A 20,363-nucleotide genomic window follows, 5' to 3' on the forward strand; every position below is an offset into this window, starting at 1 on the left:
GCAGCGAGGCTTGGGGAGGGGTGTCTGCCATTGCTGAGGCTTGAGTAGGTAAACAAAGCGGTCGGGAAGCTTGAACTGGGTGGAGCCCACCGCAGCTCAACGAGGCCTACCTGCCTCTTTAGACTCCACCTCTGGGGGCAGGGCATAGCTGAACAAAAGGCAGCAGAAACTTCTGCAGACTTAAATGTCCCTTTCTGACAGCTTTGAGGAGAGTAGTGGTTCTCCCAGCACAGAGTTTGAGATCTGAGAACAAACAGACTGCCTCAAGTGGGTCCCTGACCCCTGAGTAGCCTAACTGGGAGACACCTCCCAGTAGGTAGCCCCAGTAGGGGCTGACTGACACCTCATACAGCCGGGTGCCCCTCTGAGATGATGCGTCCAAGGGAAGGATCTGGCAGCAACGTTTGCCATTCTGCAATATTTGCTGTTCTGCAGCCTCCGCTGGTGATACCCAGGCAAACGGGGTCTGGAGTGGACCTCCAGCAAACTCCAACAGACCTGCAGCTGAGGGTCCTGACTGTTAGAAGGAAAATTAACAAACAGGACATCCACACCAAAACCCCATCTGTACGTCACCATCATCAAAGACCAAAGGTAGATAAAACCACAAAGATGGGGAGAAACTAGAGCAGAAAAGCTGAAAATTCTAAAAATCAGAGCGCCTCTTCCCTCCAAAGGAGCACAGCTCCTCACCAGCAATGGAACAAAGCTGGACAGAGAATGACTTTGACGAGTTGAGAGAAGAAGGCTTCAGACGATCGGTAGTAACAAACTTCTCCGAGCTAAAGGAGGACTTTCAGACCCATCACAAAGAAGCTAAAAACCTTGAAAAAAGATTATAGACAAATGGCTAACTAGAATAAACAGCATAGAGAAGACCTTAAATGACCTGATGGAGCTGAAAACCATGGCACGAGAACTATGTGACACATGCACAAGCTTCAGTAGCTGATTTGATCAAGTGGAAGAAAGGGTATCAGTGATTGAAGATCAAATGAATGAAATGAAGCGAGAAGAGAAGTTAAGAGAAAAAAGAATAAAAAGAAACGAACAAAGCCTCCAAGAAATATGGGACTATGTGAAAAGACCAAATCTACGTCTGATTGGTGTACCTGAAAGTGACGGGGAGAATGGAACCAAGTTGGAAAACACTCTTCAGGATATTATCCAGGAGAACTTCCCCAACCTAGCTAGGCAGGCCAACATTCAAATTCAGGAAACACAGAGAACGCCACAAAGATACTCCTCGAGAAGAGCAATTCCAAGACACATAATTGTAAGATTCACTAAAGTTGAAATGAAGGAAAAAATATTAAGGGCAGCCACAGAGAAAGGTCGAGTTACCCACAAAGGGAAGCCCATCAGACTAACAGCGGATCTCTTGGCAGAAACTCTACAAGCCAGAAGAGAGTGGGGGCCAATATTCAACGTTCTTAAAGAAAAGAATTTTCAACCCAGAATTTCATATCCAGCCAAACTAAGCTGTATGTTTCCAGGAATTTATCCATTTCTTCTAGATTTTCTAGTTTGAGTAGAGGTGTTTATAGTATTCTCTGATGATAGTTTGTATTTCTGTGGAATCGGTGGTGATATCCCCTTTATCATTTTTTATTGCATCTATTTGATTCTTCTCTCTTTTCTTCTTTATTAGTCTTCCTAGCTGTCTATCAATTTTGTTGATCTCTTCAAAAAACCAGCTCCTGGATTCATTGATTTTTTGAAGGGTTTTTTTATGTCTCTATCTTCTTCAGTTTTGCTCTGATCTTAGTTATTTCTTGCCTTCTGCTAGCTTTTGAATGTGTTTGCTCTTGCTTTTCTAGTTCTTTTAATTGTGATGTTAGGGTGTCAATTTTAGATCTTTCCTGCTTTCTCTTGTGGCCATTTAGTGCTATAAATTTCCCTCTACACACTGCTTTAAATGTGTCCCAGAGATTCTGGTATGTTGTGTCTTTGTTCTCATTGGTTTTAAAGAACATCTTTATTTCTGCCTTCATTTCGTTGTGTACCCAGTAGTCATTCAGGAGCAGGCTGTTTGGTTTCCATGTAATTGAGCAGTTTTGAGTGAGTTTCTTAATCCTGAGTTCTAGTTTGATTGCACTGTGATCTGAGAGACAGTTTGTTATAATTTCTGTTCTTTTACATTTGCTGAGGAGTGCTTTACTTCCAACTACATGGTCAGTTTTGGAATAAGTGTGATGTGGTGCTGAGAAGAATATATATTCTGTTGATTTGGGGTGGAGAGTTCTGTAGATGTCTGTTAGGGCCGCTTGGTGCAGAGCTGAGTTCAAGTCCTGGATATCCTTGTTAACTTTCTGTCTTGTTGATCTAATGTTGACAGTGGGGTGTTAAAGTCTCCCATTATTATTGTGTGGGAGTCTAAGTCTCTTTGTAGGTCTCTAAGGACTTGCTTTATTAATCTGGGTGCTCCTGTATTGGGTGAATATGTATTTAGGATAGTTATCTCTTCTTGTTGAATTGATCCCTTTACCATTATGTAATGGCCTTCTTTGTCTCTTTTGATCTTTGTTGGTTTAAAGTCTGTTTTATCAGAGACTAGGATTGCAACCCCTGCTTTTTTTTGTTTTCCATTTGCTTGGTAGATTTTCCTCCATCCCTTTATTTTGAGCCTATGTGTGTCTTTGCATGTTAGATGGGTCTCCTGAATACAGCACACTGATGGGTCTTGACTCTTTATCCAATTTGCCAGTCTGTGCCTTTTAATTGGAGCATTTAGCCCATTTACATTTAAGGTTAATATTGTTATGTGTGAATTTGATCCTGTCATTATGATGTTAGCTGGTTATTTTGCTCATTAGTTGATGCAGTTTCTTCCTAGCATCGATGATCTTTACAATTTGGCATGTTTTTGCAGTGGCTGGTACTGGTTGTTCCTTTCCATATTTAGTGCTTCCTTCAGGAGCTCTTCTAAGGCAGGCCTGGTGGTGACAAAATCTCTCAGCATTTGCTCATCTGTAAAGGATTTTATTTCTCCTTCACTTTTGAAGCTTAGTTTGGCTGGATATGAAATTCTTTCCCAAGACTAAACCAGGAAGAAGTTGAATCCCTGAATAGACCAATACAGGCTCTGAAATTGAGGCAATAATTAATAGCCTACAAACCAAAAAAAGTCCAGGACCAGACAGATTCACAGCCGAATTCTACCAGGGCACAAAGAGGAGCTGGTACCATTCCTTCTGAAACTATTCCAATCAATAGAAAAAGAGGGAATCCTCACTAACTCAATTTACAAGGCCAGCATCATCCTGATACCAAAGCCTGGCAGAGACACAACAAAAAAAGAGAATTTTAGACCAATATCCCTGATGAACACTGATGCAAAAGTTCTCAATAAAATACTGGCAAACTAAATCCAGCAACACATCAAAAAGCTTATCCATCACGATCAAGTTGGCTTCATCCCTGGGATGCAAGGCTGGTTTGACATATGCAAATCAGTAAACATAATCCATCATATAAACAGAACCAAACACAAAAACCACATGATTATCTCAAAGATGCAGAAAAGGCCTTTGCCAAAGTTCAACAGCCCTTCATGCTAAAAACTCTCAATAAACTAGGTATTGATGGGACATATCTCAAAGTAATAGCTATTTATGACAAACCCACAGCCAATATCATACTGAATGGGCAAAAACTGGAAGCATTCCCTTTGAAAACTGGCACAAGACAGGAATGCCCTCTCTCACCACTCCTATTCAACATAGTGTTGGAAGTTCTGGCCAGGGAAATCAGGCAGGAGAAAGAAATAAAGGGTATTCAATTCAGAAAAGAGGAAGTCAAATTGTCTCTGTTTGCAGATGACATAACTGTATATTTAGCAAACCCCATCGTCTCAGCCCAAAATCTCCTTAAGCTGATAAGCAACTTCAGCAAAGTCTCAGGGTACAAAATCAATGTGCAAAAATCACAAGCATTCCTATACACCAATAACAGACAAACAGCCAAATCATGAGTGAACTCCCATTCACAACTGCTTCAAAGAGAATAAAATACCTAGGAATCCAACTTACAAGGGATGTGAAGGACCCCTTCAAGGAGAACTACAAACCACTGCTCAACAAAATAAAAGAGGATACAAACAAATGGAAGAACATTCCATGCTCATGGATAGGAAGAATGAATATTGTGAAAATGGCCATACTGCCCAAGGTAATTTATAGATTCAGTGCCATCCCCACCAAGTTACCAATGACCTTCACAGAATTGGAAAAAACTACTTTAAAGTTCATATGAAACCAAAAAAGAGCCCGCATTGCCAAGACAATCCTAAGCCAAAAGAACAAAGCGGAGGCATCATGCTACCTGACTTCAAACTATACTACAAGGCTACAGTAGCCAAAACAGCATGGTACCATATATATATATATATATATATATCTACAAAGAATCTACAAAGAACTTGAACAAATTTACAAGAAAAAATCAAACAGCCCCATCAAAAAGTGGGTGAAGGATATGAACAGACACTCCTCAAAAGAAGACATTTATGCAGCCAACAGACACATGAAAAAATGCTCACATCACTGGCCATCAGAGAAATGCAAATCAAAACCACAATGAGATACCATCTCACACCAGTTAGAATGGCAATCATTAAAAAGTCAGGGAACAACAGGTGCTAGAGAGGATGTGGAGAAATAGGAACACTTTTATACTGTTGGTGGGACTCTAAACTAGTTCAACCATTATGGAAGACAGTGTGGCGATTCCTCAGGGATCTAGAACTAGAAATCGCATTTGACCCAGCCATCCCATTACTGTGTATATACCCAAAGGATTATAAATCATGCTGCTATAAAGACACATTCACATATATGTTTATTGCGGCACTATTCACAATAGCAAAGACTTGGAACCAACCCACATGTCCATCAGTGATATAGTGGATTAAGAAAATGTGGCACATATACACCATGGAACACTATGCAGCCATAAAAAGGGATGAGTTCATCTCCTTTGTAGGGACATGGATGAAGCTGGAAACCATCATTCTGAACAAACTATCACAAGGACAGAAAACCAAACACCACATGTTCTCACTCATAGGTGGGAATTGAACAATGAGAACACTTGGATACAGGGTGGGGAACATCACACACCAGGGCCTGTCGTCAGGTGGGGGAAGGGGGAAGAGATAGCATTAGGAGATATACCTAATGTAAATGACGAGTTAATGGGTGCGGCACACCAACATGGCACATGTATACATATGTAACAAAGCTGCACATTGTGCACATGTACCCTAGAACTTAAAGTATAATAATAAAAAAAGGTACTTTGTAGTATTCTCCCTGCCCTTGAGAATGTACTTTGTGAGATCCACCCCCTGCCCGGAAAAAATTGCTCCTAACTCCACCACCTCTCCCAAAACCTATAAGAACTAATGAAAATCCCACCACCCTTTGCTGACTCCTTTTTTGGACTCAGCCCGCCTGCACCCAGGTGAAATAAACAGCCGTGTTGCTCACACAAAGCCTGTTGGGTGGTCTCTTCACACGGATGCGCATGACAAATTTTATATCTTTTGGAGAGAAAAACTGCTCTATTATAAATATACATTCTTCAGTGTATGCTAAGTCTGTGAAAACTTTTTGCTGTTTGAAGCTCAACAAGGCTTTTCTTCCTCAAAAATTCAGGCTCTGATAGTAGAAAACCATGCTTTTTAATGTTGTTTTTGGAAAAGCATTTAAATGTCTAATTTGAAACTAAAACCGAATTATGACTTTATTGTACTTGGCTGTCTTGATAGTATAGGAAGGTTTATAGGTTCAAGGAGAAAGAAGAAAAGACCTCAGATCATAACTCAAAATTTTATCCCCTATAGCTTTTCCATTCTATGTCTATTCATAGCACTGAACATCCTTATCTTTGTTAGCACTTTGCATTTACATTACACTGTGAATCCTCTGTTATCTTTAACATTTGGTAGAATGCTTGATACATGTTCAAATGGTTCATTTTTAGAAGCAACCAGATTGTATACCCTTATCTATGTAGCTGAGTCCTAGGTCAGTTACTTTCATGTAAAAAGGTTGACCAACATCTTGTTAGGAAATGTTTGCAGCAAGATGGTTTGTAACCAGTTGGTTGGAAGTACAAGTGGCCTGGACTTGCATTTGGCATCTGAAGTATGAACAGCCTGATGGGACTCAGCCCTCAACCCATGGGATCTGACACTATCTCCAGGTAAATAGTGTTAGAATTGAAATGAATTACAGCATACCTCATTGGTGTCTGTAAAAGAATCGATTTGGTATCTGGGGGAAGCCCTCACCTTCCCGACATCTGGTCACAGAAGTGTGCTGTGAGTATGTTGAGTAGAGAGGAAAAACAGCTTGCTTTTTCTATTTATGTCTAGCTTTTAATTTACATCACTGTTAGGGCTTAGAAAACAGTACACCAAAATAAAAGCCTCAGAAGCAAAAATTTTTCTCTGGCCTTCTCCTGGCCTCCTGTCTCTCACTCCCATTCTCCCCACCAAGGCCAGCCATAGAAACTAGAATCCCTCTTCCTCAAGGCAGATCATGAAAACCCTAACCCCTTTTCCCCAAAGCCAGTCATAATACCTAGAATACTACTATAACTTCCTTCACCTTTCTGTGTAAAAACTGGCCATAAAGAAATTATCTGACCTATCTTGTTTGACTGTAGGTCATAAGACCCCCATTCCAGAAAGGTTCCTGCCCCACGCCCAGAAGGAAGGAATGCATGCTCAGAGAGGCCAAGAAGAACCTAGATGGACAGGCCTGGCTGGGTTTCCCCACTCAGTCTATTAGCATTAGATCATATGCTTTTTGTCCAGTCATATTTCTACACGGCTGTTCCATACTTTGTTGAACCTAAGCATAAAATGGACAACTTCCCCTGTATCTTTGGGTCTTTATTCCGAATGCTCCTATGTATACATGTTAAATAAATTTGTATACCCTTTCTCTAATTAATCTGACTTTTGCAAGTTGATTTTTCAGGAAACCTTCAGTGGGCCAAGGAGAATTTGCTCCCTTTGCCCCTCTCTACATAACCATTCCCCAGTTATTTCAATTCTAGATTATCTAGTTTTTCACTGTTATAACAATATGATGAACAGATAGCTTTGTGTGTAAAACTCTCCCTACATTTATTTGATTATTTCCATGGAATGGTTTTTTTAAATGGGTTTTTTAAATGCCATGGAAGGCATTTTAAAGACTCTTCATAACTTTGTACATTGCTTTCCAAAAAGGTTGTCCTGGTTTAAACTTTGACCAGTTCTGTATAGAGGTGGCTATCTTGCCGTAGTTTCGCTTGCATTGATTATTCCCATTTTTAAATATTCTTACCAATTTGATTGGCGTAAAATGGTATCTATTTGATTTTTATCAATGGCGAGATCGAGTATTTTCTCAAATAGTTGTAAATTGCGTCCGTTCTTTTGTGAAGACAACTAGCAGTGTATCTAAGACCAGTTTGAATTTTTTTTGTCTTTTTTGTTTTACATATTCATTTATAAAGGCAGATTTCCAGTAAAACTGATTGTCCCCAAGTTTGGGTATAATAGAGTCATTTCAGTTTGACCTTCCTCATTAATTTCTAAAATGTTCACAATTCAAAAAGTTATTACCAGGTGTGGAACTACCTTTTTTTTTGAGACAGGGTCTCGCCCTATAATCTCGCCCTGCTAGAGTGCAGTGGCATGATTATAGCTCACTGCAGCCTTGACTTCCTGGGCTCAGACCATCCTCCTTCCTCAGCCTCTTGAGTAGCTAGGCCTACAGACACGTGTCCCCATGCCTGGCTGATTTAAAAAAATTTTATTTTTAGGCCGGGTGCGGTGGCTTGTGCCTGTAATCCCAGCACTTGGGGAGGCCAAGGTGGGCAGATCATGAGGTCAGGAGTTCAAGACCAGCCTGGCACATATGGTGAAACCCCGTCTCTACTAAAAAATAAAAAAATGAAAAATTAGCTGGGAGTGGTGGCGCATGCCTGGAGTCCCGGCTACTCGGCAGGCTGAGGCAGGGAACCTCGGCAGGCTGAGGCTAGAACCTGGGAGGCGGAGGTTGCGGTGAGCCAAGATCGTGCTACTGCACTCTATCCTGGGCAACAGAGCAAGACTCCGTCTCAAAAATAAATAAATAAAATAAATTCATTTTTAGTAGAGATTAGGTCTTGCTATGTTGTCCACGCTGGGAGCTACCTATTTTAAAATAGTGTTTAAGATACATGGTCTGTAAATATATAGACACTGCTTAGAAATGAAAAGCAGCAGTTAAATTTCTTGGGGAAGTTGGGGTTTATACAGGAAATTGTCACAGGTACTCAGGAATTGGAAGTTGTGGCTGGGGATGTGCATGGAAGAATAGGCACTGTAAGTAGTAGACCTGCAGACCAGTCTGTCCTGATAGAACACATTCTTTTTTTTTTTTTTTTTTTTGAGACGAGTCTTGCTCTATCGCCCAGGCTGGAGTGCAGTGGCCCGATCTGGGATCACTGCAAGCTCTGCCTCCCGGGTTCACGCCATTCTCCTGCCTCAGCCTCCCGAGTAGTTGGGACTAGAGGCGCCCGCCACCACGCCTGGCTAATTTTTTTTGTGTGTGTGTATTTTTAGTAGAGACAGGGTTTCACCATGTTAGCCAGGATGGTCTCGATCTCCTGACCTCGTGATCCACCCGCCTCGGCCTGCCAAAGTGCTGGGATTACAGGCGTGAGCCACCGCGCCCGGCCCTGATAGAACATTCTTAACCCAGCTCTCCTTCAATAGCTGGTCTGATAGAAAGGCAAACAAATGTACATCTGGAGTCATGGGTTCTAACCTTACCTCTGGAATTAGCCTGCATTGTAACCATTCACAGATTAACCTTTCTGTTCCTCAGTGTTTACATCAGTAAGTTCCTTTCAGCTCTAAACATCTTTGATTTTATTATTCAGGGGACAGAATGTTATCCTTGTGAATCCAGAACTTTTCTTGTGAGTAGCTGTGAATAGGTCTGGGAAACAACTCATTCCTGTTGGGAACTACTTGGAGGAAAATAATAGGAAAAATTTCCCATACCAGCTAACCTTTTTAGGGAATGTGAACTTCCAAATCCTTGTTTATTTTCTTTTAATACATTAAAAATGGTAAAATTAAATTATTTTTATGCCATTTTCCCTGGACTAGAGAATTGTAGATTCGGTGTTTTCTCTTTCAACATGCCAGAAAACGACAGGTTGAGTAAGTTGAAAGAGTGCAGGAAAGAAATTTAGAAAATAACTAGCTGCAAAACCCTTCAGTATTTTAAGAGAAGTTACTATTTACACAAACGTGGCCTCGGCTTAATCAAATGCTTTAATTTAAAGTCACAAACATCCCTTTTCTGGCTTGAGAAAGCTGGTGGAAGCAGCTTTCTAATCCAACAGACTCAGTGCTCTGTGTTCGATTTGTTAGGTCTTGCTCAGTGTGCAGAACTCTGCTGGCAGCTGAGAGGGGAAGCCGGAAAGAGGCAAGTTCCTGGTGCAAAGGTGGCTCTGCAGCACAATTTAGGCATTGGAGGAGCTGTGGTTGTAACACTCTACAAGATGGGGTTTCCGGAAGCCACCAGGTGAGTGACATTCTGAGTTTTGTGTGTCAATTAATCCTTCTGACTTTTCACAGTTGATGATGTTTTACATGTAAAAATTTCTTAAATATTTTATTGTCTTAGTATTTAAGGAAAAGTATCTCATTACATTGTTTTAAGAACATGGCTTTAAAAGTGGCCATCAGGTTTTAAATTTAACCAACTTTAGGAGAATTCTGTTGAAAAAAGGACCCAGGATAGTCACGAGAGTACTGAACTAGAAGCCTGAGCTGGCTGGGTATGGGTCTCCGCCCTAGCAACCTGGGTTATTTAGGCAGGTCTCCTCATGGCCTTCCAGGCTGCGGTGGTTTAGGGAGTCACTAAATGTGCTGATTGGATCTTTGCAAATTTGTATTTCCGAGTCCAGCTAATAAGCCCTCGTTGCTGCTAGAATTCTTTTTGTCTCTTGCTGAATTTCTTCCTCTCCTTCAACTGCCCATGCTCCTCAATTTGCAGGCACTTTCTTTCCCATCCCACTCAGGATCCCTCAACTCCCTTGCTCATCTCTCAGAGAAGTGTTCCTCCCCAGAGGAAAAAAGCGCCCCTCCTGTCAAAAGCTCAGCTTTCCTTGTTCCATGCTTTTGTTTCCAGTCACTTTCTGTAACTTGGTTATCTTTCCATTGACTCCTTTCCCTCTGTCAGCATACATGTTCAGGTCTTCCCTTAGATCTCTTTTTCTCCTTGCCTTAATTGTTGTTGTTCATGATGAGCGTTTTATGTTGAGCCACCTTTATTTTTCCAAGCCGGAATACCTCACAGTCTAATTTTTTACCTCACCACCGAGGTCAGTGTCAGATAAGGCCACCAGGATCTAAATGAAATTGAATAACCTTGTCTTTATTTTCCCTATTTACTCTCTTTAACCCTGCTGTAGCTTTTGACATTAATTGGCTCCCTTTTTTCTTTTGAAATTCTTGGTAATTATTTAATCATTTATTCACACTTTTTTGTTTCTCCAACAAAGGATATGAGAAACACTTCTTTTTTTTTTATTATTATACTTTAAGTTGTAGGGTACATGTGCACAACTTGCAGGTTTGTTACATATGTATACATGGAGACACACTTCTTTTATTGGGTCTATTTGATTCTTCTGTAAGCTCTTAGATCTCTTGTCCTCTCCTCTTTCTCTGCCCAGAATATAATTTCTGTTGTAAAACTTATAATTTAAAGCCCGTCTCAAATACCATCTCTTTTTGAATATCCACAGCACTTTGTATGTTTTTGGGTACTATCTAGTTGGTTTGGTTGCACTGTATTCAGTTTTTAATTCCCCTTATTATATGAAATCCTTGAGGCCTAAGACTGTGACTTACATCTCTTGTTCCTAGAATCTCTCATATGTTTATTGAATGGGAATAAAAGGTATTGAATCTTAAGTTTTTGTGGGGTTTTTTTCTTTTTTGAGACAGAGTCTTGTGTGGTCCTCTAAATATATGGGGAAGGCAACATACTTTTTTCAAAATGCTGTAGAAGCTCAGAGGAAGAAATTATTATGAAGAAAGTAAATTTGAGCTGAGATGACTAGGATTGCCCAGCAGAAGTATAGGGAAAGGGCATTCCAAGTCTGTACATAGGTATAGAAATTTGAAAATACAAAAAGGTTTGACAAGTGGTTGTGCTGTGTGGGTACAGAGTAGATTATTTTGTGTGTGCCTGGGTAGAGGGACAAAGTGGGATTGTGGTTTTGAAATGATTCAGATGCAATGCTTAGGAGTTTGGAATTTATCCTATAGAATATGGAAAGATACTCATTAGCAAAAGATCATGTGACTATATTACACATTAGGTAGATCAGTCTGGCATTACTCTGAGCTGGTGGTGGAGAGACCAGAGGCCAGGAATGCTTAGGAAGCTGTTGGTAGGAGTGTGGAGGAGAAATGTTTAGTGTTGCAACACAGGCTGTGAACAATGAAGAGGAGAGGTCACATTTAAGAGCTGTGAACAACTACATTTGATTCACAATTAAACTTTAATTTAGACCAGTTTTGAACATGAATATCAACTTTGTATTATAACATCCTATTCATTTTATGTAAGAGAGGAGCTTTTGTGCTGCAGTCTGAGAATAGGTTTGTATTCTATATTCTGTTAAATAAAACTCCATTTTAAAGCCCAACTTTGTTTGTATTTCTTTTTTTAAAATTAAGGTATAATTTACATACAGTAAAATTCATTCTTTGTATTGTATTTCCACAAGTTTTGATAAACACACAGTCATATTACTACCACCATAATCAAGATATAAAATAGTTTTATTGCCCAAAAAAGTTCCTTGTGCACCTGTGCAGTCAACCCTTCTCCTTCTCTTCTGGCCTCTGGCAACCATTGATCTGTTTTCCACCCCTGTAGTATTCCTTTTTGCAGAGTGTCATGTGAATGGAATCAAAAAGCCTTTGAGTCTGGCTTCTTTCATTTAATATTACACATTTTAAAATTCATCCACATTATTGTGTGTATCAGTAATTTGCCCCTTTTATTGCTCAATAATATTCCATAGTATGGAAGTGTTAGTTGCTTACCCATTCTTTGGTTGAGGCATATTTGGATTATTCCCATTTTCTTTTTAATGGAAAACTAAGTTAGCTTGAAAGTTTAACCCAGTGGGTACTATTTGAAGATCCTAAGTGATATAAGAAGTCAAATTAGAAGTAAAAATTGTTTCTATATAATGATTACAACTGTATGCATGCCCATAAATAAGGACAACGAGAAGCAATACAGAAAAATGGATAGAGAAAAATTGTCGGAGTAGTAGCATTGCAGGTGATTAACTTGTTCATATTTTCTTTTTTCTTTTCTTTTTTTTTTGAGACAGAGTTTGGCTCTTGTCACCCAGGCTGCAGTGCAGTGGCATGATCTCAGCTCACTGCAACCTCCGCCTCCCAGGTTCAAGTGATTCTCCTGCCTCAGCCTCCCAGGTAGCTGGGATTACAGGTGCTCACCACCACGCCCGGCTTATTTTTGTATTTTTAGTAAAGACAGGGTGTCACCATGTTGGCCAGGCTGGTCTCGAACTCCTGACCTCAGGTAATCCACCTGCCTCTGCCTCCGAAAGTGCTGAGATTACAGGCATGGACCATTGCACCTGGCCTGAATTTCTTTTTCAATTAGAACCTGTTAGGTAGTTACAAACAAACAGGAAAAAATTCTAAGAATAATACAAGGAACTCCCTTATACCTTCTACCTAGATTTACCAATTGTTGACATTTTGCCCGTTTGCTTTATCATTTTTCCTCTACATATATTTATATCTGTATATATTTTTTTCTTAACTATCTGAGAGCAAAGGTGGAGTTGTTATGCTTCTTTATCCCTAAATATTTCAGTGTGTAATTTTAGAAACAATGATATTCTTTTGCTTAACCATAGTAGTTGTAAAACTCAAGAAACTTAATAGGGTTGGGCGTGGTATCTCATGCCTGTAATCCCAGCACTTTGGGAGGCTGAGGCGAGTGGATGGCTTGCGGTCAGGAGTTTGAGACCAGCCTGGACAACATGGTGAAACCCCCTCTCTACTAAAAATACAAAAATCAGCCAGACATGGTAGCACACGCCTGTAGTCCCAGCTACTCAGGGGGCTGTGGCACGAGATTCGCTTGAGCCTGGGAGGCAGAGGTTGCGGTGAGCTGAGATCACGCCACTGAACTCCAGCCTGGGCAACAGAGCAAGACTCTGTTTCAAAAAAAAAAAAAAAAAAAGAAAAAAGAAAAAACATGGATGCAATACTATGAACTCATTCAAATAACACATAGTCACAGTTCAACAACTGTCCCAATCATATATTTATAAAATATACTCTAAGCTTTATTTTTCCTCCCTGTCAGGAGAAATCCCTAAAAATGCATTTAGCTGTCTTGTTTCTCTAGTTTCCTTTAATGTGAAATGATCCCTCAGACTTTCTTTGTATTTCTTGACCATGATTTTTTTTTAAGAGTACAAGTATATTCTTTAATAGTAGAATATTTCTCAATTTGCAATTGCCTAATGTTTCCCCAAATTAGATTCAGATTATACATTTTTTGCAGCATGAAATTATGTTGTGTCCTTCTAGGTGCATCATATCTGGAGGTGCATGAGGTTGTTTAACCCATACTGATGTTGTTAGCTTTAATCACTTAATGTGGCATCTACCATGTTTTCCTCTGAAAAGTTGCTGTTCTTTTCCTTGTAATTAATAAGTAATTTGTAGCACGATGCTTTGAGATGATACCATTTTTTCTATACTTATTAACTGGCATTATTCTGTAAAGAAGAGCTTTCCCTTGTCTTCTATTTCAAAATTTATTCATATATTTATATATGTATACATACAAACTGATGAATTCTTATTGTATTCACTGGGTTATAGTAAAGTGGTATCAATTATTTTGATTTTCAAAATGCCCCTGATTTGGCCAGTGGGAACCTGATCAAGTTGATTCATTTTTCCCTATGATTCCTTTTAGTAGTTCCTTACTTTCTGGCACAAGAAGGTATTCCAGGCTCGTCCTGTGCTTTCCATGCCTCAGCCCTAGGATCAGTCATTTCTCTGAGTCCTGGTTCCTTTTAGTAGAGAATGGTATATGGAAACCACAAATGGCTGTTAGCTGTGTGCTTGTTACTATTACTTCTAGGCCTTTTCAGCAAGCGCAGTAGCACATACAAGCATTACTTTAGTTTTGTTTTAAAACAGATATTTAAGGAATACACGCAATAATCTTAATGTGATGTGTATCCGTTTCCATACTCACGTAGCCACCAGTTTGTTAGCAGTTAGAATGAGGAATTTATAAAACTAGTTAAATGTCACTTGTATGTGACAACGTTTTAAATTTTATAGACTAGAGTTACCGGAGACAGATTTTTGTTTTTTTTTGAGACGGAGTCTCCCTCTGTCATCCAGGCTGGAGTGCAGTAGCACATTCTCGGCTCACTGCAACTTCCACCTCCTGGGTTCATGCAATTCTTGTGCCTCAGCCTCCTGAGTAGGTGGGATTACAGGTGCGTGCCACCATGCCTGGCTAATTTTTGTATTTTTAGTAGAGACGGAGTTTTGCCATGTTGTCCAGGCTGGTCTTGAACTCCTGAACTCAAGTGATCCGCCTGCCTCAGCCTCCCAAAGTGCTGGGATTACAAACGTGAGCCACCATGCCATGCCATCAGAGACAGTTTTGATCAGTGGGAAGAGCACCTTATCAACTTTTTGATCACATTACTGGCTTTGAGCATATTAATTTAGCCTTTTCCTTATTTAGAAAATACTGAAAATACGTACTTTAGGGATCAGAAAATAACAAACTAAAAATATCTGCCACACATTGTAGTTGCTCAATAAACTGTTGGTTTTTTATTTCCCAGTGCATTTTCCTTTCTTCTTTCCTATTTCTCTAGTCGTGTCACTGGTTAAAGGTCAAAAATGGTTTTATCTTAGTTTAATTTAATTCAATTTTATAAAGACAGGGTTTCGCTATGTTGCCCAGGCTGGTCTCAGACTCCTGGAGTCAAGCAATCTGCCCACCTCGGCCTCCTGTAGTGCTGGAATTACAGGTGTGAGCCACTGCGCCCAGCCTGAAAATGGTTTTATTTATTAATTATAAATATTACTTAGGGGTTTAGGAAAAAATGAACTTAAATTTTTAGTACAGAATGGGGAACATATCCAACTCATTGAAGCCCACAGCTTGGCCAAAGAGGATCTTATCATATCTCCCACCATACCTCTATGAGGTTTCTTTGTTTGTCTTCCAACTCTCAACTTTGTGGGCTGTATTTCTATGTGTGATGGAACCATGTGCCTGCTCTGAGGTCATGGGGAGTAGCTGATTACAAATGAACTTGATATTCCCTGAAACTTATGTGTACTGTACAACCGTCTCCAATCAGAACAAACTGATTACTGGTTAAATTTTTGTTTTAGGGATGAAGGTTTGATTACAATGCAGTACTTTATAATCTTCCCAAACACTAAGAATAACAGCAACCACTTTTTTTTTTAGACAGAGTCTCACTCTGTCATCCAGGCTGGATTGCAGTGGTGTTATCATGGGCCACTGCAGCCTCGACCTCCCCAGGCTCAGATAATCTTCCCACCTCAGCCTCCTGAGTAGTTCGGACCACAGGCACACATCGTCATGCCCAGCTAATTTTTGTATTTTTTTTTGTAGAGGTAGGGTTTCGCCATGTTGCCCAGGTTGGTCTTGAACTCTTGGGCTCAAGTGATCCACCTGCCTTGGCCTCCCAAAGTGCTGAGATGACAGGCATGAGCCACCATGCCTGGCCGTCAACCACTTTTTTTTTTTTTTTGAGACAGCGTCTTGCCTTGTCACCCAGGCTGTAGTGCAGTGGTATGATCTTATCTCACTACAACCTCTGCATCCTGGGTTCAAGCGATTCTTGTGCCTCAGACTCCTGAGTAGCTGGGACTACAGTCACAGGCCCAGCTAATTTTTGTATTTTTAGTAGAGACAGTGTTTTGCCATTTTTTCCAGGCTGGTCTTGAACTCCTGGCCTCATGTGATCCACCTGTCTTGGACTCCCAAAGTGCTGGGATTACAGGCATGAGCCACCATGCCCGGCCTCATCAACCATCTTTTAAAAATTATTTCAGATAACTTTATTAAGACCTAATTCACATGCCCACAATTCACGCATTTTAAGTGTACGTTCAGTGGTTTTTAGCATATCACAAAGTTGTGCAGTCATTACTGCAATTAATCTTAGAACGTTTTCGTCACCTCAAGAGAAAGTGTGTACCCATTAGTAATCCCTCCTTCTTGCAGTCTCTGGCAAACACTAACCTACTTTCTGTCTCTATGGATTTGCCTGTTACGGACATTGTATGTAAATGAAATCATACCTTGTATGGCCTTTGGTGACTGGCTTCTTTCATTTAGCATAATGTTGTCAAGATTCATCCATGTTGTGGCATATATCAGTACTTGATTCCTTTATATGGCTGAAGGTTCCAATTTCTCCACATTCTGTCATTACTTCTTGTTACCTATCTTTTTAGTGTTAGCCATCCTAGTGGTTGTGAAGTGGTATTTCATTGTGCTTTGCATTTCCCTGATGGCTATTGATGATCAGCATCTTTTCATGTTTATTGGCTATATGCATATCTTCCTTGGAGAAAAGCCTGTTCAGATCCTTTGGCATTTGAAAATTGGGGTCTTTGTATTTTAATTATTGAGTTGTAAGAGTTCTTTCACAATCACTTTTTGAGGGCCTGGTATGTGCCAGGACCACGCTACGTGTTTCACATGTACTTCTTTGTTTAATCCTCATAAAAGTCCCACACATTAGGTATTTCTGTTTATAGATGAGATTGATGATCAGAGTTAAAATAACTTATCTAAGGAGAGAGAGCCTCGAGTGGTAGGAATCAAGGTAGCTGAGTGAGGTGCTTCTGTTTTCCTGGCTACTCTGTGCTCTCAGTCTTTGACATTGTTGTAGCAGAGCCTGTTTTAGGCCTTAGAATGAAAATTTTCAAGAATCATGGAGGGAATTCATATGCTGAGTAGGATATTTGCTGGTTTTTATCTTCAAGTTTCCTTTCAATGTTTGTATACTAGATTTATTCCAGGAAACATATATAAACCAAATTTAAAAAAATAAAACTGACTGGAATTTAGTTTCTGATAAAAGAACTTTTTATGTAAAGAAATCACGAGGAACATCCTTTTGTGAATGTGAATACTCTCTGAGTTTAAGTTGATATATTCGGTTTTCTTAGAGCAGGGCACATATATAAATTTTAAGGAATGAGGGGTTTTCAGAAAATATTGATAAAACTTTACATATTAACTTTTATCTTAACCTGGATGAAAAGTTGGTTCATCACTAACTTCATGAGCTTTTCAAAATAAGCAAGATAAAAGACACACCTGTGACCTTTGGGAACATGCAAGACGTGGCAAGTTTGGAAAAGGGCACAATGATGATTAAAAGTAACTGAAAAATTGGACCAATGAAATGAAATTGGGTTGTGGAGAACTAGTTGTGGCTACTTGATTTTAGGTCACATATTCAGACTTTTGACCAAGACGATATAGTGTACCATAGATAATTCTGCTCTGAATGGAACAGGAAGGAATTAGGAGTTAGGCAAGGGAGAATTCAGGGTAACTTCAGTTCCATTCAGTCACTATTCACTAAATGCCTATGATTTGCTGGGAACTGGAAAATACAGAGATTTTTTTTAAAGAAAAGGTATGGTATCTGCTCTTAAGCCATTGACATTTAGTAGGGTTTCACAGAAAAGGAGTTTCCTGAAAGGGCTGGGTCTCGAAGGGAGAAATGGAGTTTGCTAAGATGGAGGTATTCTGGACCCAGGGAGCAGCAGTGGCAAAGGCATAGAGTTGTGAGGTGGCATTCTGTGCAACCAGGACTGCACAGAGTCTGCTTGCTGGAGCTAAGGTTCCATTCTCTGTTCATATATTAATATGATTCCTCTAGTAGGCTCTCTTTTCAATTTAGACTGTCCACACCCTCCCTTTCACCCTCACTCTCTGCTGATTACTTTGCCTTATACTTTGTTGAGAAATAGAAGCCATTAAACCCAAACTTCCTCAACTTCCATCCAAGACCTACAGACCCACTACACTAGAATTACACCCATCTGATCCTCTTTCTTCGCTTGAGTCTCCTTGTCCTGTCACAGGCCACAAGATTTCTCTCCTTCCATCTCCTTTCTCCAGGTTCCTTACCATCATCAGGCATACCTGTTCTGATTTGTTCATCTTAAAATGAAACCCAGCCTTTTTAAAAATCCTGACGTGCTACAAGATGGATGATCCTTGAGAACATTATGCCAAGTGATATGTCAGTCACAAAAAGACAAATACTATATGATTCCACTTCATAGTACCTAGCGGTACCTAGAGTATTCAAAATTATAGAGACAGAAAGTAGAATGGTGGTTGCCAGGGGTTGGAAGCAGGGGGAAGTGAGGAGTCACTCTTTAATGGGTAGAGTTTCAGTTTTGCAAGATGAAAAGAGTTATGGAGATGAAAGGTGGTGATGGTTGCACAACATTATGACTGTATTTAATACTACGAAACTGAACACTTAAATATGGTTAGGATGGTAAATTTTATGTATATTTTAACACAATAAAAAATTGGAAAATAAAATATTTTTTAAAAGTTACAGGACTCTCGTATGCCCACATCTAGAAGGAAATGCTACATTTCTTTCTTTCTTTCTTTCTTTCTTTCTTTCTTTCTTTCTTTTTTTTTTTTTTGAGACGGAGTCTTGCTCTGTTGCCCAGGTTGGAGTGCAGTGGCATGATCTCTGCTCACTGCAACCTTTGTCTCCTGGGTTCAAGCGAATTCTCCTGCCTCAGACTCCCGAGTAGCTGAGTTTACAGGCATGCACCACAATGCCTGGCTAATTTTTGTATTTTTAGTAGAGATGGAGTTTCACTATGTTAGTCAGACTGGTCTCGAACTCCTGACCTCAGGTGATCCACCTGCCTCGGCCTCCCAAAGTGCTGGGATTACAGACATGAGCTACCACACCTGCCCAGAAATGCTACATTTCTTTAAGAGATTAGTCAAAATAAAGATGTCATCTTTATCCCCCCCACCAAAAAAACCCCACAACTCTTCCTTGATACCACCACCTTCCTCTCCAGAAACCACCTCATTTTACTGTTCCACTAAAACTAATGTCTCAAAAGAGCCACGCCGTGTCTATTTCCCTCTTCTATTCACTCTTCAATTTACTATAATCTGACTTCCACCCTCCACTGAAAACTGCTTTTGTCAAGGTCAGGTCATCTGTACTCTCCATGTGCACATCTAGTGGATACTTGACCTTGTGGCAGCATTTGATAGTTTGCCCCTCCCTCCTGGAATCTTGCTCCCGGCTCCTATGACACCATGCTCTTCTGGTTTTCCTCTTGCATCACTGGCTGCTGCTTTCCCTTCTGTCCCTGACTCTGTGTAATGGAGGTCTAAAGGGCATTGTGCTGGGCTCTCTTGTTTCTCTATAATTCTCTTACAGTCCCTGCCCAGGGATTTAAATGCTTTCACTATGCTGATGATTACTCCATTTTATCTCTAGCTGGCCCTCTCCACTGAGCTCCAGACTCTCATACCCAATGGCTTTCTTGTTTTATAAAATATTATACTTACTGTGCCTTAAACAGAACTTGGATGCCCTCTATTCCCACTACATTCCTCCTTGTCCTAGTAATGGCATCTCCATCACCCAGTTATTTAGGCCAAATGCCTGGATAATCCTTGCCCTTTCCTCTTTGTATTTCCCTCACCCCCACAGCAAGGCTTGTGGATTCTATTTCTATTTTGAATCTATTCTCACTCTCTATCTACTGGCAGACTGCCTCTGTAGTCCAGGCCACCATCACCTCCTATCTGGATTATTCCAACAGCCTCCTAACTAGTGCCCACTCCTCTTGCTCCTCTCTCCATCGTCATTCATTCAGCACACTGTTGTAAGAATAATCACAAATCAAACAATTTCACTTCCCTGTTACCATTTCTGTGGATTTCCAAATTCCCTACTTTGGCCTGCCTGCATCATCATGTGGCCTGCCTAGTTCTCCAATTTCATTTCATGTCACTCTCCCCATACCTACTGTATTATAGAGACTCTGGTCTTATTTGACTTTCTTTTAACATACTCCTTTCTCCCTCAGGATCTTTGCAGTTTCCTCTTTGAATGGCTACCTCCTTTTCTTCCTTTAATAAGGTCTTAGAGATCATTCCTTGACTGTACTTCCTAAAGTAGGTTCCTTTTTTTTTTAAATTTAAAATTATTTT

At 40.1% G+C, this 20,363-nt stretch overlaps 1 protein-coding gene across 4 annotated transcripts in view; it reads left to right on the top strand.

Moving 5' to 3' along the window:
* Nucleotides 1–20,363, top strand: part of SCP2 (sterol carrier protein 2) — a 129,392-nt gene that overhangs the window by 83,623 nt on the left and 25,406 nt on the right. For all 4 annotated transcript variants that reach the window (XM_030818833.1, XM_030818834.1, XM_030818836.1 and 1 more), the window contains one exon: nt 9,425–9,578. In XM_030818833.1, coding sequence (XP_030674693.1) covers nt 9,425–9,578 — 154 coding nt within the window. The remainder of the gene's footprint in view (nt 1–9,424; nt 9,579–20,363) is intronic.

The sequence above is a fragment of the Nomascus leucogenys genome, chromosome 9 (assembly GCF_006542625.1).
Source record: "Nomascus leucogenys isolate Asia chromosome 9, Asia_NLE_v1, whole genome shotgun sequence".
In the NCBI taxonomy this organism is placed as follows: Eukaryota; Metazoa; Chordata; class Mammalia; order Primates; family Hylobatidae; genus Nomascus; species Nomascus leucogenys.